This window comes from Chiloscyllium punctatum, chromosome 20, assembly GCF_047496795.1.
Source record: "Chiloscyllium punctatum isolate Juve2018m chromosome 20, sChiPun1.3, whole genome shotgun sequence".
Taxonomy (NCBI): Eukaryota; Metazoa; Chordata; class Chondrichthyes; order Orectolobiformes; family Hemiscylliidae; genus Chiloscyllium; species Chiloscyllium punctatum.
In genome coordinates this window covers 13,515,446-13,541,077 of record NC_092758.1, presented here as the reverse complement: position 1 = coordinate 13,541,077, position 25,632 = coordinate 13,515,446, and the positions used below count along the sequence as shown (strand labels likewise).

At 39.4% G+C, this 25,632-nt stretch overlaps 1 protein-coding gene across 5 annotated transcripts in view; it reads left to right on the top strand.

The window, feature by feature from the left end:
• Positions 1-25,632, top strand: part of rnf130 (ring finger protein 130) — a 166,631-nt gene that overhangs the window by 51,927 nt on the left and 89,072 nt on the right. For all 5 annotated transcript variants that reach the window (XM_072590351.1, XM_072590354.1, XM_072590355.1 and 2 more), the window contains exon 2: positions 11,692-11,939. In XM_072590351.1, coding sequence (XP_072446452.1) covers positions 11,692-11,939 — 248 coding nt within the window. The remainder of the gene's footprint in view (positions 1-11,691; positions 11,940-25,632) is intronic.

The window sequence follows — 25,632 nt, the reverse complement described above, 5'->3', positions numbered from 1 at the left end:
CCACATATTAGAAAGCATTGAGAACCTAAAAATAACTCCTCAGCAACGAGGGTGTCATTCCCACCAGTGACATGCCTATTTATTTCAAATGTGCTGCTAAAGATAAGCATGACGATTACAGCCTGCAGAAGTGCTTGTGTCGAATTTGATGATTGACCTCAAACAAATTTGGTGAAATATTCAGACAGCTTTTAGAGAAGGCCTAAATAATTAAGCAGAAATTTCAAGTTTTCAGAGTTTTTCATGTGATGAGTATACTTTCACTGACCTGAGGGACAACTTTTTACAGAAGGTGATACGCATATGGAATGAGCTGCTCGCAGAAGTGGTTGAGATGGGTACATTAACAACATTTAAAAGACATTTGGACAAATACATGGATAGGAAAGGTTTAGAATGGTATGGGCCAAGTGCAGGGAAATGGGGATTAGTGTGGATGGACATTTTGGTCAGCATGGACCAGTTTGGGCCAAAGGGCCTGTCTCCGTGCTGTAAGACTCTATGACTCTTATGACTCAATAGCCCAAGCAAATACTGTGGGCTTGCCTTATAAAGGCTGAACTTTGCAAATTTTACTCTAATCAAGTTACAGTACAACATATAGCAATTTGGTTGTTTACTATATTGTTAGACTAATTTCTCACAATTTTAAAAATGTTAGCTTAGATTGTGTCAGAGGAGTTTTGGAGTGACAGTTCAAGGGTTTTTGCAGACGTACATTTATGGTGATGTAGAGATGAAAGAAACAGCAGAAGAAGCTGGTAAGAGGAGAGGAATGTAGAAATGCTTCAGCTGGGGTGGGGGGAGGGGTGTAGTGGGGGATGTGGTGAGAGGTTTTTCATTACAGTATGTTTATGAAACTTATTCTGGAGGAGAGCCTATCTACTCAGACACTTATTCACTGAACTCCTCAATGCAAGTGTTATTATTTTTGTATCAAGGGAGTGTTGCTGCAAAGATTGGTCCTTTTTTTTTTAACAAACTTTTTTGTATATGTTCAAAAAAGTAAACAAAAGATGGATATTTTTGGATACAGGTTACCCTGTCTCTCACTTTATGTAAATAACCAAAAGCTCAAGAGAAACTTCTATTGCAATAATGCACTCCTTCCTCATTCAAAAACTAATTGCTCAATGCTCTTTCCTACTTGCCACCATATCATGGGAGACCGTTGTTTGCTCTGAGTCAAATAGTATTGATCTTTCCATTCCTGCTTGATCATTGGCTGCCTCCTTGTGTTTTCTTCTTTTTCTTTCTAGCATATGTTTTAGTTCTTTCACAGCCGTTAACCCTGTTTGACTTGAAAATGTGCTATTGGTCTTAACTCCCCATGTCTTCTACCACAGGACTTCAGTTACTCTGTATAATACATTCAAGATGCTTGTACCTTGGCATACCAGTATGCCAAAGGTTTTTTAAAAAATGCTTATTATTTTAATCTTCAATAACAACAGACAACTGGATCTATGTACTTTTTTCTCCTGGTGTACTGACTCCTGTTGGAATATAACTTCCAGTACTAGGTATTCTTTATCTTGCCAAATGAGAGGTTTATTGCTCATGTTTAATAAACACTCATGGCTAGCATAATCACTAATTAAACAGTCAACTGCTTGTACATTATCCAGCAGGAGTCATTGCATCTTTTTTATTGAACCTATTTATTGTTAATCATTTCTTCAGCTTTAGCTTTATGACCCTGTAATCAATTATTTTTCAGATTACTTGAATTACAGCTTTATAATGTTGATTCAGTTAAGCATAATGATGAATGGTGCACTTCTGACTTTATGATTTGCATTTTTGGTCTGTATGCATACATTGTTTTTCAGTTAGATTCCATTTCAGTCTTGTTTGACACTGATTTTTAGACAATAAAGTAATGGTTGTTCACCAAAGTGTTCCATTCTTCAAACTCAAAGTGGATATTTTTCTATCTAAATAAATGGGATAATGAAAATTAAAACCCTATTGCCATTTTATTTGTAGAACAAATTTAAGGCTTAGAGTGGGAAGCCAATCATAACTTTCCCAGAACATCATCTCAATCCCATAAGAGGGACAATGTGACAAAGCAAGACTCCATTCTTGGCAAATGGATACAGCACCAGGGATTAGGGTTGGAACTATTTCACTTCCATTTTTTCTGCCCAACCCTTATTTTCAGCCCCACCCTTGGAAACGCTGTGGGAAGAAAATCAGGAGAGCAAGGTTGCAAAGATACCCAACTGACTTGAAGGAAGCTCCAGCTGACATATGAGCATGGCAAATCTGGTCCCAATGGGAATGAACTGTTTGCAGCATAAGTAGAACTCCAAGAAGAAGAAGGGCATGGGAAAGAAAAGATTGGTGGAAGTGACACCAGTGGTGTGATGTCATTTTTGAAGATCTTAAGGCAGTATTCACAACACTTTCGTCTGTGGCCATGAACATTTCATGTTCGAGCACTCCCTCAGCATTTATCTTGTATGCAGAAACTTACTTAAAATAAAGCACTGCAGATGCTGAAGATCTGAAACAAACACTGAAATTGCAGGAGAATCTCAGCAGGATCTATGGGGTGGAAGCACAGTTAATATTTTGAATTCAGTGGCTTCATAACAAAAGCTTCCTCCTTTTGTGTACTTGTTATCCCAGGTTCTGCCGTGATTCCTTCCACTGTCCGTCCAGAGTTTCATTCCAGTCTCTAGAATACATGAATGATTCTTCTGGATCAGGGCTGGAAGTAGAGGCGATCCAATAGACAAAGATTGAGCTGGCCATTGGACTTGTAAATACGGAGATTTTGTTCCTGGACTTGCCAAGTGCCCAACAGTACTCTCCTGCATATTCTTGGACAATGTGATAACTTACTGTAGTCGTCATAGTGTGGAATTTTGGCTTGAAGATGGTGAGGTCCTGAAAGGACATAATTCATTTTGAGGAAGAACAGGAGATGAGAGGCAAAGGAATTGGAGTCAGAGTAAGGTGGTACTGAACAGAGAGATGTTCCTAGCTCCTATTTCTAGAACATTGTACTGGATTCAGCCCTTCAGCCCACTGTGCCTGTGTTGACTATGTTGCCATTCTAAACTAATCCTGTCTGCTTTATGTGGTCTGTATCCCTCTGTTCCCTGTCTGTTCATGTTTAAAAGGCGTTTAGACAGACACATTGCTATTGATCTGCTTCTACCACCTTTTGGCAGCACATTCCAGGCACCTACCCCTCTCTAGTCAAAAGTAAGGACTGCAGATTAGAATAGAGAGTGTGGTGTTGGAAAAGCATAGCGGGTGAGGCAGCATCTGAAGAGCAGGGGAGTCAACATTTCAGACAAAAGCCAGCACTGCACTCTTGACGTACCACCCTCTATGTTTTAAAAAAAAACACTTGCTTTGCACATCTGTTTTTTTTTTAAAACTTTCTCTTATCACTTTAAACTTATGTCCCCTTTTGTATTTGATATTTCCACTCTGGATAAAAGACTCAAACTATCCATGACCTCAAAAAATATGTATATTCTATCTCAGCCTATGATGCTGTCGTGAAACCAATGTCAAGTTTATCCAACCTCTCCTTATACCTAATGTACTCCAATACAGGCAACATCCTGGAAAACCTCTTTTGCACCCTTGTATATGAATGAATGAAGTAGAACATGCACTAGTATAGCAGCATATTAACAAACCAAGAACAGTTCACTTTCCAAAATGCATCAAATTTGTTTCTTAAATTCATGTTTCTTCAATTGACTTTATGGGTAACTTAATAGTTTATTTCTCAAAACTTCTAAGTAATTTCTTTTTTTACTCTGTGTTTTCCTTTTTTCAAATGTGAGCAGAAAATGCTGAAAATCTTGGCAGATCAGACAGTGGAGGGAAACAGAGGTAAAGCTGTAATGACTTTACTATTCACTTAATGAAATTTTATATTGTGTTTTTATTTCAGAGTTATAATTAAAAGAATACTACTTCTGTTGATTTAGCATACACTAATTTATTATGGCAACCATAGGCTGAATAATTAAAGTTTTTAGTTTTAAATGTCCTCCCTACCCTGATTAACAAATCAGAGAGGAGCCTACCTAGGGGAACACCAGCATCCTGATTTGAAATTAGATTTCTATCCTTCTGGACTAAAATCATGCTTTTGAGAGCTGCAGAATGGTCGGAGTCATAGAGATGTATAGCACAGAAACAAACCCTTCGGTCCAACTCGTCCTGACCGACTAGATATCCCAACCCAATCTGATTCCACCTGGGTGTTCAGCAACAATCCCTAGGATCTTACCATTAATTGTATACGTCCTGATAAGTTGTGCTTTCCAAAAATGCAGCACCTTTAAAAACGCTCTTTTTTTTAAAAAAAAGTATAAAAAGTCTTGGTTTGAGTAATCACACGGGAAAGTGTTTGCAGCACTGCCTGGTGTGTTAGCACACACGCAGGATTGCTGGGATTGAGAAGCAATCAATAAAGGATCTTTAATATTTTAATATATTTTTCTTGTTCTCTCGTTATTAGTAGGAAAGCCAAGTGAGCTTTAACGCAATAGACCAGTGAGCCTGACCTCGCTGGTGGGCAAGTTGTTGGAGGGAATCCTGAGGAACAGGATGTATGTGTATTTGGAAAGGCAAGGACTGATTAGGGATAGTCAACATGGCTTTGTGTGTGGGAAATCATGTCTCACAAACTTAACTGAGTTTTTTGAAGAAGTGACAAAGAGGATTGATGAATGCAGAGCGGTGGACGTGATCTATATGGACTTCAGTAACGCGTTAGACACGGTTCCCCACGGGAGACTGGTGAGCAAGGTTAGATCTCATGTAATACAGGGAGAACTAGCCATTTGGATACAGAACTGGCTCAAAGGTAGAAGACAGAGGGTGGTGGTGGTGGAGGGTTGACTTTCAGACTGCAGGCCTGTCACTAGTGAAGGGCCACAAGGATAAGTTTCCTGCAGTTTTGTGTGCAACTGCTCCCAATTCAGTTACTGCTGGGACATGTTGGGACACGCCTTTGGTCACGTGCACTAGCTATCTTGCTGTTCACGGTAGTTTTCTTTATTTACAGGCCCATGTCCAAGCTAACCACACCTTGCCCTGACACCATTTAGTTTAGCATATTAGTTATCAGTTTCAAACAAGCTAAAATGTATCCTAATATGTACCATTGTTACAATAGTTCTCTGGCTTGTTTTTACCACTTTTGTTAAATATTGGCACCACGTCAGCCAACCTCCAGTCTTCCGACACCTCCCCTGTGACTATTGATGATACAATTATTTCAGCAAGAGGCCCAGCAATCCCTTCCCTAGCTTCCCACAGAGTTGTTGGGTGCACCTGATTAGGTCCTGGGGATTTATCCACTTTTATGCGTTTCAAGACATCCAGCACTTCCTCTTCTGTAATATGGACATTTTGCAAGATATCACCATCTATTTCTCTGCATTCTATATTTTCCATATCCTTTTCCACAGTAAACATTGATGTAAAAAACTTTTTTAGTATCTTGCCCCCACCCCACCCCACCCATACTGCAGCTCCACACAAATGCCGCCTTGCTGATCTTTGAGGGGCCCTATACTCTCCCGAGTTACTCTTTTGTCCCTAATGCATTTGTAAGAATCCTTTGGATTCTCCTTCATTCTTTTTGCCAAAGCTATCTCAGCTCCCCTTTTTTGTTCTCCTGGTTTCCCTCTTGAGTATACTCCGACTGCCTTTATACTCTAAGGACTCATTCGATCTATCTTGTCTGTACCTAGCATATGCTACCTTTTTTATTAACCTACCTTTTTTAATCATAAGCTGGCAACTCTCCAGTGCTTAAGGATTGAGCTAAGTAGTGTTGGATTAGTGTTTGGGTCTATGAGGTCTGTCCAGATGCTATGCTGGTAGACGCAGGTTAGCAAAGTTTTCGGGAATCTGGAATTTGAAATGTCCTCGGCAGAGTTCATTGCAGGATATGGAGGTCCAGTAGGTCCAGGTACCTTTTCTTAAGGATCAAAGTCTGCCTGTGCCTCTTAACATTTACAGGGAAATCTGACAAGCTGGTGCTTTGTTTTGGTGCTTGCTAAATTTCTCAATAGTGGTGGGATGATAACCCAGAAGTGCCTCAATTGATCCACTGAGAGACAATGCCTAATGCTACCCTGACTATCAATTTAATTCCTTTCTGTTGATGGATATGTGTAAAATCCAGTCCTTTATCCAGAAATATTTTTATTGCTTGGGGTGAGGGGGAAAGAATTTGTCCATTATTCAACCATTCCTCTCTTGCTCAAATTTCAGTTGTGTGCAGCCATTCTGTTTATCAATTGGTTCAACTGTTATCCTTCGGAGTATAATGGTGTGAGATTTTATTGTCTGTTTATATAGTTGCTTGTTTAGAGATGAGATATAATCACTGAGGGATTGTCCAGATTTCAGATGTTTGCTTATTCATTTGTGGCATGTGGACATTGCAGGCTGGCCAGCATTTACTGCCCATCCCTAGTTGTCCTTGAAGATGGTGGTGATCTGCCTTCTTGAACTGCAGCAGTCCACCTGCTGTGGGTTGACCCACAATGTCATTGGGGAGGGAACTCCAGGATTTTGACTCAGCGATAGTGATGGGATGGTGATATATTTCCAAGTCAGGATGGTGAGTGGCTTAGAGGGGAACATGAAGTTGGTGGTGTTCCCACATACCTGGTGTCCTTGTCCTTCTAGGTTTGGAAGTTGCTATCTGAGGATCTTTGGTGAATTGTTGCAGTTCATCTTGTAGATAGTACACACTTCTGCTACTCAACATTGGTAGTGGAGAGGTTGAATGCTGTGGCTGTGGTGACAATCAAGTGGGCTGCTTTGTCTGGATGGTGTCAAGCTTTTTGAGTGTTGGAGCTGCACCCATTCAGGCAAGTGGGGAGTATTCCATCACACTCCTGACTGGTTCCTTGCAGATGACGGATAAACTTTGAGAATTTAGCGGATGAGCTATTCGTCACAATATTCCTTGCCTCAGATCTGCTCTTGTAGTCACTGTGTTTATGTGAGTGCATCAGTGGAGATTCTGGTCAGTGGTAACCCCCAGGATGTTGATAGTTGGGTATTCAGGTATTGATATACCATTCAATATCAAGGGGCAGTGGTGAGATTGACCATCACCAAGAAATGTATAGCCTGGCATTTGTGTGGCACCAATGTTACTTGCCACTTGTCAGCGCAAGCCTAGATAGTGTCCAGATTTTGTTGCATTTGAGCATGGGACTGCTTCAGGATCTGAAGAGTCGTGAATGGTGTTGAACATTGCTCAATCAGCGAACATCTCCTGTCATTGATGAAGCAGCTGAAGATGGCTGGGTCTAGGACACGACCAAACTGGATGTCAGTGAGCAGGTTATTGTGGAGCAAGTTCTACTTGATAATGTTGTTGATATCTTCCACCATCTTACTGATGACTGAAAGTAGACCGATGGGACACAAATTGACCAGGTTGTGTTTGTCCTGCTTTTTGGTGAAGAGGATATATGGTCAATTTTCCACATTGTTGGGTAGATGCCAGACTTGTAACTGTACAGTGCTTCCAACCTGTTTCTTGGTATCATGTGGTGTGGAGTGAACTGAACTGGCTAAAGACTGGTACTTGTATGCTGGGGATCTCTAGAAGATGTCAAGATGAATCATTCACTCAGCGCTTCTGGCTGAAGATTGCTTTGAATGCTTAAACTTTATCTTTTGCAATGATTTGTTGAGCTCTTCCACTATCTTGAGGGTTGTGGATATTTGTGGAGCTGCCACTTCAACTGACTTTTTAAAATGTTCTGTGTCATTCATGACTGAATGAGGCAGAACTATCTGGCTTGGATATGATTCATTGGTTATGGGAGTGATAAGCTCTGTTTCTCACTTGTTACTTTTGTTTAGTATGCAGGTAGTCCCTTGGCAATTTCACCAGATTGACCTTTTTTTTTAGGTATATCTGTTGCTGTTCCTGGCATGCCCTCCTGCACTCTCCATTGCACCAGGGTTGATCCCCTGGTTTAATGGTAATGTTTGAGTGGGGGATGCAGGCCCATGAGATTACAAATTGTTATGGAGTGCAATTCTGCTTCTGTTGATGGCCCACTGCACTTAATGAGTGCCCAGTCTCGAGTTGCTGTTTCTGTTCGAAATCTGACCCATTTGGTACTGTGATAGTGCCACAAACATGATGGGTATTCTCAATGTGAATACAGAACTTCTTCTCCATAAGCATTGTGCAGTGGTCACTCTTCCTGAAATTTTCATGTACATTAGTGAATAGTGGAGCAGGCTTGAGGAGCCGAATGGGCTCCTTGTGCTCTTTCTTTGGATTTTAGTAATCCTATAATCCTTTTCTCCCCGACCTATATTTTATCCACCTTTCCTCACGCATGTATTTTTGATCAGAGCAGTGAAAGACCATGTGTATATTGGAAGAATGTACAGGTTGATATTTAACCTATTTGGCTGTGTCATGAATACACCTTCCTTGGCTGTCAAGTCCTTGAGACTTAACCCAGATCTCTTAGCTTAGAGGCAAGGATACTAGCCACTGCACTGCAGCATTTCAGATCTATTTGCTAATTATCTTGTCATTTTGCAAGCTTGATTTGGAGGTGCTGGTGTTGGACTGGGATGTACAAATTTAAAAATCATGCAACACCAGGTTATAGCTGAAAATGTGTTGCTGGAAAAGCGCAGCAGGTCAGGGAGCAGGAGAATTGACGTCTGGGGCATGAGCCCTTTTTCATTACACCACATCACACCAGGTTATAGTCCAACAGGTTTATTTAGAAGCACTAGCTCTTTGAGTGCTACTCATCAGGAGGTTGATGAACCTGATGAAGTTAGTTTAAAATATGGAGCTCATTACCAAAGGAAATAATCACAGGGCATTAGTAACTACAAATATAATGGATGCAATAGCAGTAATCTTCTTCCAAGAATCCTTAGACTTTGGAAAAAAAACGCAGAGGCTCAGAAAACTGCAAATGTAATGCCCTTAATCAAAAAGGGAGGGAGACAAAAAAAGGTTACTGCCAGTTAGCTTTACAACTGTCATTGGGAAAGTGCTAGAGTCTGTTATAGAGGAAGTAATAATATTTAGAAGTACATATGAGGCTTCACAAAGAGGAAATCATACTTGACGTTTATTAGAATTCTTTGAGAAAATAACCAGCAGGATGGATAAAGGGGAACTAGCAGATGTAATATATTTAGATTTCCAAAAGGGATTCAATAAGGGACTGTATGTTAGCTTACAGAAGAGCCCTTGGTGTTGGAGTGGTACATTGAAATGTATAGAGAAGTAGCCAACTAATAGATTAAAAATGACTTGGGTGAGGGAAGTAAATGTACCAAGGTAGCAGATTGTACAGAAATATGTGGGAAGGTGAGTGGTAAGGCTGACATAAAGCATCTGCAAAGGGCTTATAGACTGTTCAAGTCAGTAAGCAAAATCTTGACATGTGGAATATGTGTGAAAATGTGAGATTATTTTGGCAGGAAGAATAAAGGAGCTGAATACAGAAGAACCTTGATTATCCGAGGAGCATGGGCGGGGAGTATTTCATTCAGTTAATCGTATTCCACATAATCGAATGCCGGATAACGTTGTTTAGACAAGTATCGGGACTTTGCAATCTGGCCAGATAATCCGATATTTGGATAGTCGAATGCTAGATAATCGAGGTTCATCTGTATTAACCAACTGGAGAAATAACTGGAGAAATTTGCAGCATGGGAATTTGAGGATGCTTGTACATAAATTGCAAAAAGCTAACATACAAATTCAGCAGGTAATAGCCAAATGGAATGAAGAACAATCATTTCTTCTATAACTCAGTAGTTGTTCTTGTGTGATTCCACACTATATAAAAATCACACAATAAAAATAAAGCAAAGTGTTGGCGATATAATTGCATTATAGCCAACATACGTTTTACAAATTTGCATTTTAGAAACAGAGTTCCCTATTCATCAAATGCATTACAGGCAATTTGTATTAACGAAAGACATGTAATAGCAGAACTGGCTGTATAAATATAGAAAAGTATTGCTAATACTATATAGGTTAGACTACAATAGAATTTTGAGAACAGTGAAGGAACTCCAGAGTAGGTTCACTCAGTTGTTCCTGAGTATTAAGGGATCATTTTGAAGATATGATGAATAGGTCGGGCTAGTACTTGTTTGAATTGAGGAGAAGAATGAGATGTGGCCTTATTGTCACATTTCTTCACGGGGAGCTTGAGAGTGTAGATGCTGAGAGGTTGTTCTCCCTTGTGGGAGAGTCTACCACAAAATGTCATAATCTTTAAAGGGTCATTTGATTAGTATAAAGATGAGAACCAAATACTTCTGAGTAGTGAAGTCTTGGCATTATATACTGCAGAGGGCTGTTGAAACTGGGTTAAATATATTGGATGCTAACAAAGAGACACTCTTAATCATTGGCCACTTGGACCAAATCACACTGTCTGACCTGTTCTGTGTAATCCCCTGTATTGTCATCCATGTTTTTGACTATGACATTCATTGCATATTTAACTCTCCCCTGGTTTTACATAGCTGTGTTTTGAGTAATGCCATTTGTTGCATACTTGACTGTTTGAGAAATAAGTGATAGGGTGAATAGGTAAGATCCTTTTCCTGGGGTATGAGAGCCCAAAACTAGAGGGCATAGGTTTAAGGTGAGAGGGGAAAGGTTTAAAAGAGACCTAACAGACAATGTTTTCACGCAGGGGGTGATGCACGTATAGAATGAACTGCCAGAAGAAGTGGTGGAGGCTGGTACAATTACAACATTTAAAAGGCATCTGGATGGGTATATGAATAGGAAGGGTTTAGAGGGATAAGGGCCTAATGCTGACATGTGGGACTAGATTAATTTAGGATATCTGGTCAGCATGGAAGAGTTGGATTGAAGGGTCTGTTTCTGTGGTGTGTGACTATAATTTTAATTGGTTGATGAGGAAGAAAACAATTCTGTATCTTTCCTACATTTAGAGCACAAAGGATGATTCAAATACCACTGACAATTCAATAATCTTGTTTAACATATTACATATTTCCTTCTTTTCATAGATTCTCTAGAAATGTTCTTTTTTTTTGTCATAATCATAGAGTCATAGAAACAAACATTTTGGCCCACCATGTCTCCCAACCAATAAACGCCAAGCTACACTAATCCCATTTACCAGCACTTAGTCCATAGCATATTAACCATACTTGCCCTATTAATATTAATAAAGTCAAATAGTTTAAAAAAGAACTTCCAAGATAAAATGCAATTATTATCTCTCCTGTTTGGTCTGCCAGTTTTAGGCATGTTGATCAGTGATGGCCAACTATGTTGCAAGAATTAGTTAAAGGCTCAGAAGGCAGGAAACATTCATCATGGCCTTTGCAGTACAAGAGCACCATCAATTAATTTTGACATCCTGATACACCCGCCACTCGATCTTCTTCCCATGTGAACTTGGGTAATGTGGTTTCTTCTTTAGGGAGGATGTTGGCTAACTACAAGTTTAAAAATAAACTGAAATGTCATGTGAAATCCTGTATCTAACTGTTGAACCAGTTTGAGGCTGGGGTGGAAGGAGCTGTATTCTAACAAAGAAATAAGGTAAAACGTGTCAATCTTGTGTTTTTGGAATTTTTGGCCTGTTGCTTATCTCTTGGAGACTAATTACGATTTTCTTTTGTTTATTTCAGGCACTGGTAACATAGTCGCAGTCATGATTTCTGAACGTAGAGGTCGTGAGATTCTGAGTTACATCGAAAAAAACTTCACCGTATTGATGTCTATAGCGGTTGGAGCAGCACGTCTTCCACAGTACAGCCGTGGCTCTCTTGTCTTTGTGTCCATCTCATTTATTGTACTGATGATCATTTCTTTGGCTTGGCTGATCTTCTATTTCATCCAGAAGTTCAGATATGCAAACCTGCGTGGGCGGAACCAGGTCAGTGACTTTCATTTTTGAAATTTTAGATTTTAGATTGACTGAGACTTCATATACTACTGATGTATGATTTTGATTTTGTGAAGATGGTGGACAAAGCCAAATTTAAGGAGACAGGTTTTAGTGGTGAAATTTCACCACTCCTTTTCCCATTCAGCACAGAGCTGAAAAATGCACTGAGTGAAATGTGATGTTTTTACTTTTCAGGAACTGATTTGAAAAAACAATGGTGAATACGATGTTACTAACTCTGTCTTAACAGCAGCATCAGTGAGCTTGGAAATCTCAAGTCCTGCCCTGCAAATGCCATTTCCATGCTGCATTTTCATATTTGAATGGAGTTACTCTAGTAATTAAGGAAAGTGGAGGTGCTAATTATTGTTTCTATGTTGTCAATGAAATCAGTTTTTTTTTGTTGGGATGTTGTTACAAATACATTTATGTGTTTACAAATAAAAGACTGATAGTACAGAAGATGACCTTTGGCCTATCAAGTCTGTATTGTCAAAAATACACTTCTACCCATATTAATCCCATTTGCCCATACTCAGTCCATAGCCTTGAATGTTATGATTAGTTCATGTTTATCCAAATATATTTTAAAGGTGGTGAGGTTTCCCACCTCAATTACCCTTTCAGCAGTGCATTCCAGACCCCACCACCATCTGTGGAAAAGGTTATTTCTCAAATCCCCTCTAAACCTCCTGCCTTTCACTTTAAACTTAGAGTCATAGAACTGTATAGCACAGAAACAGACCCTTCAGTCCAATTCAAGCATGCCTACCAGATATCCAGCAATTTCTGTTTTTGTTTCTGCTTTCTATTTGCCATATCTAGGCCCCGCATAATCTGATAGAGTTGTATCAGGTCTCCCCTCAACCTTCTCTGATCTAAAGGAAACAAAGTGAGCTTATTCAGCCTCTCTTTGTAGCTAAAATGCTCCATCCCAGGCAGCATTTTGTTGTGTCTCTCTTACATCTTCTCCAGTGCAGTCATGTCCTCCCTATAATCTGGTGACCAGAAATGCATACAGTATTCCAGCTGTGATCTAACCAAAGTTCTGTGCAGTTCCAACATGACTTCCCTGCTCTTAATGTCTATGCCATGACTGATAAAGGCAAGTGTCCTGTATGCCATCTTAACTGCCCTCTTCAGGGACTTGTAGATAGGCACCTCAAGATCCCTGAATTCCTGAGCTTTCTAGTGTCATATTCCTGTGCCTTTTTTTAAAAAATATTCTTGTGGGATATGGATTTTGCTGGCTCAGGCCATTATATATTGCCTGCCCTTACTTGCTCTTCAGAAGGTGGTGCTGAGCTACATTCTTGAACTGATGCAGCCCATGTGCTGTAGCTAGGCTCACGATGCTGTTAGAGAGGGAATTCCAGGATTTTGACTCAGCGATATATTTCCAAATGAGGTTGGTGAGTAGCTTGGCAGACAACTTGCAAATGGTGGTGTTCACATGCACCTGTTGTCCTTGGCCTTCTAGATGAAAGTGTTTAAGGATTTGAAAGTTGCTAAGGATCTTTGTATGTCTACAGTGTATTTTGTAGATCTACACACCATTGTAGATCATACACACCATCACCTTGCTGGGTTAAATTCCATCTGCCCATTGTGCCAATCTGTGTGTATCTTTCTGTAACCCAACACCTGTCTTTACTGTCAATCACATGGCCAATCTTTTTGTCATTGAATCATACAGCAAGTAAACAGACCCTTCAGTCCAATCAGTCTATGCTGACCATAATCCCAAACTAAATGGTCCCACCTGCCTGCGCTTGACCCATATCCCTTCAAACATTTCTTATTCATGTACTGATCTAATTTGTCTATTAAACATTGTAATTGTACCCACTTCCTCTTCTGCAAACTTCTTTATGATTCTTACCCACATTCTCATCTACACCATTTGTGAATATCGCAAACAATAAGGGACCCGACACTGATCCCTGTGCAGCGCTGCACTCCAGGCTACAGTCACACAAATGGTCTTCAACCACATCCACTGTCTCTTATTACTAAACCAATTTTGGATCCATTTGGCCAAGTTACCCTGGATCTCGTGAACATTTACCTTCTTTATTAGATTCCCATGTGGGACTTGCCAAAGGCTTTGCTGAAATCTGTATAAACTACATCAACTGCCCTACTTTGGTCACCTCCTCAAAATGCCACCAGATTTGTTAGGCATAAATTTCCCTCTGATCCCTGATCAAATCTTCCCTCTGTAAATGAAGATTAATTTCTCCTTCAATTACTTTTTCCAATAGTTTCCCTATTAAGCTCAGTGGCCTGTAATTCCATGGTCTACGTCTGCAGCCCTTCTTATAAAGTGGAACCACATTTATATCACTGCTATTTCTGAACAAAAAAAAAAGGCCTGCTGTCAAGGCTTTTTGTCTTGCACTCATGTAAGAATGCTAACTTATAGAGGGAGCGACAATTTATGGGGTGGGGGGGTGAAAGAGAAGGAGAAGAGTCAACTCTGGTCAAGACACTGTCCAAAGAGTGCGCCAGAGAACTACTGTCCACAGTGCCCCATGCCCACCATACTTTTTTGTTCAGTTTAGAAAAAGTGCAATTCCAGCACATATTGCTTTTGCCTGTTTTTGTTTTCAGATGTCTGTGTAGGAGAATATTTTGGTTTCTAGCAAGCATCAGTGAACCATGTTCTGAACTCAACTGATCACCTTGAATTGGTTGTTGGCATAATTCTTAGTACATTTGGGATTATTTAGCTAAAGGTGCACAACTACATAAACACATTTAACTTATCTATAATTTTCTAAGTCTAAAAAAAGGACTGAAGACACTTGCTCTTTGTTTGACACGATCCACCAGTAATGAAGATTTACAGCCTAAATATACCTACACAGAAATTCATATAACACCTTATTAATTTGTGTTCTGGGCAGAACGTCTTTTTGATTTGATGACAACATCCTGTTAATTGACAATAACACAAAATACTACCATGAGTTAGTAGCATGTGCAAATTTTGGAGATGTCATTTAATTTGAATAAATGTGAGGTGTTGCATTATGGTAAAATGAGCAAGGGCAGGACTTGTACAGTTAATGGAAAGGCTCTGGGGAACAGATACCCCCGCAACTTCATCAACAGATGCCTAAGGGAAAGACAACAGAATGAGGACATGCCACAACCCAAAGGACTAGCCACGTTACCATACATCAAGAACATTTCTGAACTGACAGCCAGACTACTGCGACCACTAGGACTCATAACAGCACACAAATCAACAGCCATTCTCAGACAACAACTCACCAAGACAAAGGACCCGATACTCAGCATGAGCAAAACCAACGTAGTGTACAAAATCCCATGCAAGGACTGCACAAAACACTACATAGGACAAACAGGAAGACAGCTAATGATCCGTATCCATGAACACCAACTAGCCATGAAACGACACGACCAGCCATCTTTAGTAGCCCCACACGCAGATGACAAGCAACATGAATTTGACTGGGACAAGTCAAACAGAGAACAGCCAGGGAATTCCTAGAGGCATGGCACTCATCCACAGATTCTATCAACAAACACATCAACCTGGACCCAATATACCGGCCACTGCAGCGGACAACTGGAACTGACCACCGGAAGCGGCAGAGACAAACCACTATAAATGCCGGAGGAAACATCACAGAAGCGCTTCCTAGGAGGCTCCCAAGCACTGAGGATGTCACCTAGACAAGGCACGAAACGTCTGCAACACAAATTCCCAGCTCGGCAAACAGAACCACAACAACGAGCACCCGAGCTACAAATCTTGTCACAAACTTTGATTGTAAATACCTAAACCATAATTTTTATTTTTTCCTAAGTAATTAATAGTTCTTGAAGAAAATATATATGATATGAAAAACTCCAGATGAAATTTCAGTCTGACTCCTAGTATAACTTGACAGCATCATTTGGATATTTGTAGTCGTCATTTGAGTTCTTTCCAAAAGCAATTCATTCAGAGGATGCTGAGAGGATGTTTCCAGTAGCTACTCGGGGGAAAATTGCCACATTTGTTATTTTCTGCACTCACTACGCCTTTTGAAAAGGGTTTCCTAAAGTTCTGAAAATACAAGCCTTATGGCTTCCCTTTTGGTATTTGGAGAAACTTCGAGTTCCGGGATCTAACAGTTATGATTACGTGTGGTGATGTTCTGGTTTTAAGTATAGATGAACCTTCTAATCTGTCACCTTCACTGTTCGCCTATCTCTGAGCTTCCTCAGGCCTGTCTCTCATCTATAACCATGTCTTGGATGTAAAAATACTCAGGTGGACTGTCTAGGATAGAGACAGGATTGCAGGGTATCACCAGCTGAGTAAGCGTCCAACCTTTCTCCTTACAGAGCTATAGCTTAGGTTCTTCAGTTTCTGTTATCTTCTTTGATGTCTGACTTCATAGTTACGATTTTTATTTTTAATGGGTCCATTATGTTGTTCTTCCCAATTATACTTCCTCTTGTCTTGGTGTTATGGCTAATGAAGGCATGTCCTATTCTGAGCTTCAAACATGAACTGTATTTATGTGAAAGCTTCTGGAGCGGTCTTTCCTAATTTGAAAATGGACTGGTTGCCAGGAGTCCAGTGACATTTTTCGTATTTAACACAATTTCTCAAGCTTTTAAAAAGTTTCCAATAAGTCATCATAGAACCAAGGATGACTCATAGAATCATAGAATTCTGAGTCATCCATTGTTGGGGCCTTCCCTGGAATTGAAATAACTGACAGCGACGCTTTATGTAATTTATACCAGTTAGCATTCAAAGTTCATCTCAAGTGCAATCGATTTAACTTATAGATTTCTCATCAATGTCAATGCTTCACAAAAAAACTGCTAGAGACACCAATTGCCTACAGAGCAAGTGTGAAAGACAACCATCTGTCTGTGTAATAGTGTTGTTAGACTTCCAAGCTATTCTGTTTAGACAGTACTAATATTGGTCCGATGATTGTAACTAGCTAGAAATACCAAGTTTTTAAAACTGCATGCTACTCAAGAGTAGATTGAAAGCAGCAAAAAGGTTGTTTTCCTTTTAAAAGCTTCCCAGCCTGATTCCAAACTTCCAAGGCCATCTGCAAAGAAATCTAACTTACTAACTGCAAGTGCCTAACTTTGTGACCAGCTGATCATTGATTTCTACTATTTTTGAACCCAACAACTATACAGTTTGAGTGCAGAAAAAGGTTCCTCTTTACAAAGCTCAATTCAACTGATTTGCTGTGACTGTACTTCCCAAATACTCTTCCCCTCTGACCTCATTTTGAAGCTTAAACTGTTGTGACACCTGGAGGAGAAGGTTGTCATCTGTTAGATCAAGGGAATAGGGGTTTGACCATTGCCAGCTCAGAGCTCGTGATCCCATAATTTCAGCTTGTGACCCCATGTGGGATGCTGACCTACCATACTTTGGGATTCACTGTTCTAAAAACAAGCTAGCCATTAACACTGTTAACTATTGTTTTGGTTTTTGAATTCTGTGTTTCTATACTGTGTTGATGATTTAGATGTCCTTGGTGTGTGAGAATAAATAACCTATTTTAAATTTATGGAATCTGCTGTTTCTTTAAAGTGATTACTCATCACAGGGTATAAAACACACTCCTCTACCTTTCCAAAACAACCACACTGCAGATAATGAGGGAAATGGATTGAGAGGTTGTTAATTTCTCCTCCCTTGTCTATGACAGCTGTAAGCTACTAACACTTAATGGTTTTTCCTTTTAAAATACTTGCAAAAGGCCTTACTTTTTTTTAATATTTCTAATTTACTCTCCAATTTTGTTTTACGCCTCTTTTATAAATTTCCTAGGCATTTTCTTCTGGTTTTGAAAACTCTCCCATTCCTGTTTTAAAGTGATGTGCAAAAGAAGCTGGGGTGATGTGAGGAAAATGTTTTTTCCACAGTGAGTAGTTAAGGTATGGAATGCATGCCTAGAAATGTGGTCAAGACTGTTTCCATTGAGGCATTCAAAAGGCCATTTAATTAATTATATAATAGTGTGCAGGTATACCACTTTCCCCCTCAGTCGAAGCAAAACGCTCAGACACAGTATAGCTTTACCCCCTTCATCTTTATTCCGGGCCCTGGAGGGAGATAGAATGAACGCCTGTGCGCACAGGGACAGGAGTTCACGGTCTTCTCTGGAACAGCAGTTTCTTAATGAATTATATATAGTCACTTTACAGAGAGGAGCATCCAGATAAGGCAACATACATATTGATTCAGTGACCGTTACTATCAGCAAGTGTCAATAATAAGGATTAATCCATCTGCTGTTACACAATGAATAACTGGCTTGATGGAATGAATACTTTTCACCTTGTTAACTGACGTTACATACCGAATGCTTCTTCATCTTGTTAAATGGCTCTACATAATTAATGCTTTTCTACCTTATTAACCCTTTACCCTTGCCTCCAGCACACCATTGTTAACTGTAAGATCTTATCTGATCTGAGTCATGCTCAGCTGAACTTCTTGTTTCACAAAATCGGAACTTAACTCTTTCCCTGCCTGCTTATACCCTATACACATTCTCACAGGAATATTTGGAAAAAGCAGGAGCTTGGCACTAGGTAATAGAACAAGTGAGGGCATGATGGGTCAAATGGCCTCCTGTGCTGTAACAATTCTGTAATTTATTTTTGGAAACATTGCAAACCTCTTTTGATCTAATACTATATTTAACATCTACTTAATTACTTGCAACTTTTCTGGTTGAACTTTTTAAAGGAATATACAGGTTATATTCAAGAATTGCAAGTTACTTCTCGAAGTGTATATTAATTAGCTATTATTACACCTTTTAACTGATCTCGCAATACATTTCAGCCAATTCATTTCTAATTGGCTGTGTTTAAACTGAGACCATAGTTTTGGATTAAATGCATCATTTTCAAACTTGATGTGCATTTTATTATGTTTCCACAGAATTTTCTACTCCACTCTACTTCTACTTACTAATTAACCCTGTATCATCTCACAATTGTCTAGTATGTAATTAACAGTAAAAATCATAATGTATTATTTATTAAGTTCAGAGTCTAATGGCTTTGTAACCGAGCATCTTATTTCCTGTGCCCTTACTTACAGAAATGAGTATTTCACCCAACTTCCAATAAATTACTCTAGTATTCAAAATGTTAATATTATCAGACTTTGGATTAAGTCCATCACATCTTCATGTGACGATATAAATGTATGCTGTAATTATAAACTTGGGCTAAAAATCCAATTTCATCACATTGTTCTATTTTATTTCTCTTTGATATTTCTTGCCCGAGAATGGGCTAATAACCTGCTTCCAACTGTCTGTCTTGGATGTTTTTGAGTACAGGGCATGTGAGAATGGTTTCCATCTGAATCTTAAATAAAAAGGTCTTTCCATAATCAGTTGTAGAAAATATGCTGCAATATTGTTTGTAGAAGGATTTTGTTATGCCTTGGCTTTTCACTTTACAATCCTCATTCCTGATGAAGGGCTTTTGCCCAAAACATCGATTCTCCTGCTCCTCAGATGCTGCCTGATCTGCTGTGCTTTTCCAGCACCGCACTCTCAACTTCTGTGTTCAATGTCTGATTTTGATGGTTTCAATGACCTACATAAATCGAAATGATTGAAACTTAGAGTTAGTATTAGATTTTATTGGAATTTAGATTTTATTGGCACGTGAACTCAATTGTGGGAATACTGAATACAGTGAAAAGTGTATTCTGCAGTGCTATCTTGGTTACAAAAAAACCAACAAATAAAGAACCGGTCCAAATCTTAAAGTCTAAAGTCTTATCTCCATAATGTTGTTTGGAACACTGAACCACTGATATAGTCACCTGCACCTCGTCATGGCATGGAGTCTAGATCAGCTGATGAGCCTCACATTGATTGCTATGTTCTTGGTGCGGCTGATGATGCTGCTGATGATACTGCTGCTGCCTTTGATTGCTCGGAGGAGCATTACCACCCCTGAGATTGGGCTTTTGTGGCAGTAGCAGTCACAGTTCTTCCCTGGCTCCTCTCAGTGATCAAAGGCAGTGGCTGCATGCCATTTACTGCAAGTATGGACCTTTTGCATAATGATAGCAGCAGCCGTCCGGCGGTCGCAGTGATTGGATGTGCTGGCGTCAGCAGCAAACCTCTGAAAACTGTTCTGAAAACAACAAATGCTGAAGGTCGGAATGGATAAGGCAGCACCCATGGAGAGAGAGCAAGCTAACGTTTCAAGTCTAGTCATCAGAGCTAATGTGAAGTGTGGAGGGGGCAGCATTTCTGCAATAGTCTGGGTAGAGGGCGGGTTGGAGTGTTGGGGTAAAAAGGATGCTGGTAGTTCAGATTAAGTGATCAGGATGTGAGAATAACAAAACAATGGTGTGTCTAATTGCCAGAGTGGAAAGAATAGACAATCCCACTAGGTTGGGGGGAGAGAAAATAGGACATAATGACAGAATGTAACAGGTAAAGCTAAAAGAAAACGAAGGACTGGGAATTGATTCACCATTTGAAGGTGTTGAACTCCATATTAAGTACAGAAGGTTGTAAGAGTCTGAAGATTAAAACTGTATTTTGATGAAATAGATATATGTTGCCTCTTTAAAAAAAAACAGGACTTATGAGAGAGATTTCAACCTAGCAGCAATTTTCAGGAGTGCCAAGGTGTTAGAGCATTATGTGGCTCTACATCAAATTACTTTTTGGAGCTCACGTCCTTGAAAATTTTCAATTTTGATCAGAAAGATCTTTTATTAAGGAAAGCTGTTAATTCATTTTGTGGTGGCTTTTATCTACGCCTGCTGCCAGATTTGAAGGTGGGGCATATCCAATCCAATGGGTTGCCTTTAATCTCCTATCTGCTCGTCCTTGACTCATGATATTTTACGGATGTCTGTTAATGGCCACTTGAAGACTTCACCCCTTCTGCTGCTGGGAGGATGTTTCACTGAAAACAAAGGCAGTCCTAATATACCAGAAGTCTTGAATTAAAGCAATTAACACTGCTTGTATTAAAATTGCTGAAGGAACACCTAGAATCATGGGTGGCCACCTGCTATCTAGGGTGACCTTGTCAGTAATCACTGAAAGCTAACATGCAAGCTGTTAGGAAGGCAACTTGAATGTTAGCCTTTATTTCAAGAGGATTTGAGTACAGAACCAGTGACATCTTAGTTCAATTGGATAAAAACTTGGCTAGACTATATCAGAGGATTGTTAACCTGCTTCACAGGGCTGTTCAAGCTCAATCCTTCGCATATATAAAGTAGAGTTTGATAGATATGATTAGGAATGTTGTAAAAAATTGTGGGGATTGTGTGGGTCAGTGATGAAGTGTTCAGCTACCATGGTCATCTTAAATTGTTGGACAGGATCAACCGGCTGAATCAAGAACTCTTTTTCATATGTCTCTGTTTTGTCTTTTGCTGCAAAGGCAATGATGTACCTTAGTTTGCATAAATTCACCACTGTTTTCCTCTACTTACAAAGAGGACTAACACTGATGTTCCTTCTTCAAATTTACAAATTAAGAGTATGCCATTTGGCTCTTAGAGATTGCTCCTACTGATCCTTTATCTCCATACCATATTCCTGCTTTCTCCCTATACACCTTGATGCCTTAAAATGTTAAGAAAAATGATCAAAGCTTTATTAAAAGCTAAAGTTCCACAGTTAAATAAGCTGGCAGCTGAAACATATGAACTATCTTATTTAAGAGGTGTGAACACTGATCATTTCAAGAATACATCTATATTAATTTCGATTAAATGTTGGTTTGACTTGATAAAGAAAAATCATCTTTTGTACTTCCCAAATTTGTATATTGTGCCTTAACTAATATATTTAGCAGCACTGACTGTCAAATCTGTTCTCAAAATGAGTCATGAGTCAGCTTCTAATCATTGATCTTTAATTTTGTTGGAAAATACCAAAGCCCTCCTTGGCACATGAGCAGCAATAACAGATAACAACCGAGATTTCCACATGAAGTTCGATGTCTTATCCCAACAATCAATTGCATAGGCTATTGTACAAGGAACATTGTTGCTATGTAATTAAAATCTGCTGGAACACTTAAAATTAATTAATCATTGGAAGAAAGAGCTTAGTGTCCTTTACATGGAAATCACTGCCCTTCTGTCTTCTGGACAAGCAAGCCCAAACACATGGGAGGTCTGGATAGTAGACAGGGAGAAACTATTCCTGATCAGAAAAGGATCAAGAATAAACATTTTTTAAATTCATTCATTACACAGACATCACTGGCCAAACCAATATTTATTAGCCAGCTCTAATTTGCCTAGAGGGCATTGAGAATTAACTACATTGCTGTGGGTCTGGAGTCACATATAGGCCAGACCAGGTAAAACAGTAAATGTGATGTGAGAAGAAACTTCTATTCACACACACATTCCTGGAATACACTACCTGGAAGTATGGTGGAGGCAGGTTCAATTGAAGCATTCAAAAGAGCATTCGGTGATCCATTTAAATATAAATGATGTGCAGGGTTATGGGGAAGGGATCAGAAAACGGACTATGTCATGATGCTGTTTTAGAGAACAGATACAATGGATGTTTAAGGCATGTGGGATACTTACCTTTTATTAGTCAAGGCATTAGACAAGAGCAGCAAGGTGATGATGGAGCTGTACATAATGTTGGTTAGGAGTATTATGTGCAGTTCTAGTCACCGCACTAAAGGAAGGATGTGGTGACCGTAGAGAGAATGCAGAGAAGATTCACCAAGATGTTACATGGACTGGAGCAATTTTAGCTGTGAAAAGAGACTAGATATGTTGGGTTAATATCCTAAGGACCTTTTCTCATTGCTGAAAAAGCTGACTCTTTTAGTGGCCTAGGGAGTACTTCACATTAGATGTAGAAAGGAAAATATGCCAGATCCTGCATTTCTAACACTGATCTCTTACTTTGGTAAATTGCTGAAAAATATACATTGATCTGATTTTAAAAGTTAAAATTCATGTTTCCAAGTCTGTAAGTCGGCGTTTGTTCAGTCTTTACTATTAATTCCACTTTGCAATATTTGAAGCCAGTGGTCTCTAACTGACAAATCTAATCGCAATTTATAACTTTGGTTTGGTTATACACCTCTCTGATTTACGCTTCTCAACTTAAAATGAGTGACAGTGAGAATCCATGCCAAATGAATCTTTTGTGTCTTTTTAAAATTTTAACTATGTACTTGATTAGTTTGTTTTTCCACATGTAATAGGTCTATGGAAATTCTACAATCTGCAATTAAAAGCCGTTATTTTTTCTTCCATTTCATCTGCATCTGTGCAGATGGAAGGACAAATTTCATCTCAACAGGATTGGTACAAATGACCTCACCTTCCAAATCTGTGTCACTTGTCTTTCAGTGCCACATTTGATTGGGTCCAATTAAGTTCCCACTTCAACTATGGCATTACAGTGGCTCTAATTAAATGACGGAACAACAACCTATGCTGAAAAATCGTCCCTTTTTTTTTCAACCACTCTAGCGTTTTTGACGGTGGTTAAAAATAATTCTTCCAAAGCTGCTGCGTTGTGCAGCTGAGTAAGTCTGTTAATGAAATCACAAAATGTTACAGCACAGAAAGATGCTAATTGTGCCTGAGTCTTTTAAGAGTAGCCAAAAGCTGTGAAAGAACTTGAACCAAGTTAGTGAAACACAATGTGTGTTTAATACATCTATGCTGATTTCATTCATTAGCTATTTCTGATCCAAGGAGGGGTTCTTGTGATGCAGTAGTGGTGTCTCAATGTCTAGGTCAGAAAGCCTAAGTTGAGTACCACCTGCTTCAGCATGGTGTCATGACATGTTTGAGCAGGTTGATTATAAAAATGTATATTTATACTGGTTCAGATGCTACTTAATTTTGTTTCAGTATTATTTCCAGAAGTGTCCCATCACTGAGATGAAACTGTTTTGAAGAAGAGTCAGTGTTTCAAATACAAATTTCTGAAGATCATATCAGACTCAACATTAAGTCTATTTCTTGCTCCATAGATGCAGGCAGACCTGTGTTTCTTCAACATTGTGTTAGCTTCAGATTTCCAGCATATACTGTATTCTTTTTATTTATTCTTTTATTTATTTTATGTTGAACTCAAAGTTTCTCTCTCCACAGGTGCTGCCAGACTTGTTAAGTTACTCCATTTTCTGTTTTTGTTTAGACCTCAAGTATCCATAATGAGTATCCATGAGACTGAGTGATTTGTAACTGCTGGATTTATCTCTCTTCTCTTTGTTTCAACAGTAGGATCATGTTTACAGTCTTCAGACCTTTGACACTGCCACATTGTTAAGGGGGATTGGCAAGTTTCCACCTTTATGTCCTCCCTTGTACCCCATGTGATCTGGATGACCCTTTTTTAATTTCAGGACTGCATCCTTTTAAGTACATGCTCTTTATTTTTGATCTATCCAACAAGGAGGTGATAGCTGTATTGCTAGCCTATTAATCCAGAAAGTCATGTAATGTTCTAGGGACCCAGGTTTGAATTTTGCCATGACAGATGGTGGAATTTGAATTCAATAGACTCTTAATTCCAGATATTTAATAATAACTGTCAATCGTCGAAGAACCCCATCTGTTTCACTAATATCCTTCAGGGAAGGAAATCTGCTATCCTAACCCAGTCTGGCGTACAAGTGACTCTAGACCCACAGCAATGTGTTGATTCTCAACTCTGCTCTGAAATGATTGCGTGATTACTCACTTATAATAATTGCTATGAAGTATCAAAAAAGAAACCATGGCAAAAATAAGCCTGTCAGCTCTGCAAAGTCCTCCTTGTTGGCATCTGAGATTTAGTGTCAAAGTTGGGAGAGTTGTGTCTCGGACTAGCCAAGCAACAGCCTGACATAGTTATACTCATGGAATTATGCTTTACTATGTCTGAGACATTTCTGGATCTGTCCTGACCCATGGGTAGGAAAGGCTAAGCAGAGGTGGTGGCACTTTGATATACAGTCAGGGGTTACCCTGGGAGCCTTAACATTGACTCTGGACCCCATGAAGTCTGATGCAGTCAAGTTAAACATGGGCTAGTAAATTTTATGCCAGTTACTACATACCATCCTCCCTTGGCTGATGACTATGTTCCTCCATGTTGAACAACTCTTGGAGGAAACACTGAGGATTTCAATGTCCACTGCCATGAGTGACTTAGCGGTAGCACCACTGATCAGGGTGGTTGTGGTCTAAAGTACATTGATGTTTGATTGGGCCTGCAGAAGCTGATGAGGGAACAAACAAGAAGAGAAAATCTATTTGACCTAATCTTCTTAAACCTGCCTACCGCAGATGCTGTCCATAACAACTGTATTAGAAAGAGTGATCACTGCATGGTCCTTGTAGAGACCAAGTCTCATGTTCACATTGATAAACCTTGCATCATGTTATGCTGCATAGGACAGACTTTGAACAGATCCAATAATTTGAGACTGGGCATCAGTGAGGTGCTATGGGCCATCAGCAGTAGCAGAATCATACTGCAACTTCATGGACAAGCATATCCCCCATTCGATCATTACTATCAAACCCAGTTCAATGAAGAGTGCAGGAGAGCAAGCCACAAGCAGCAACAGGTGTAGCTAATTTAAAATAAAACTAGTTGTCAACCTGGTGAAGCTACAAAGCAGGACAAGTGCATGACAAACAGCA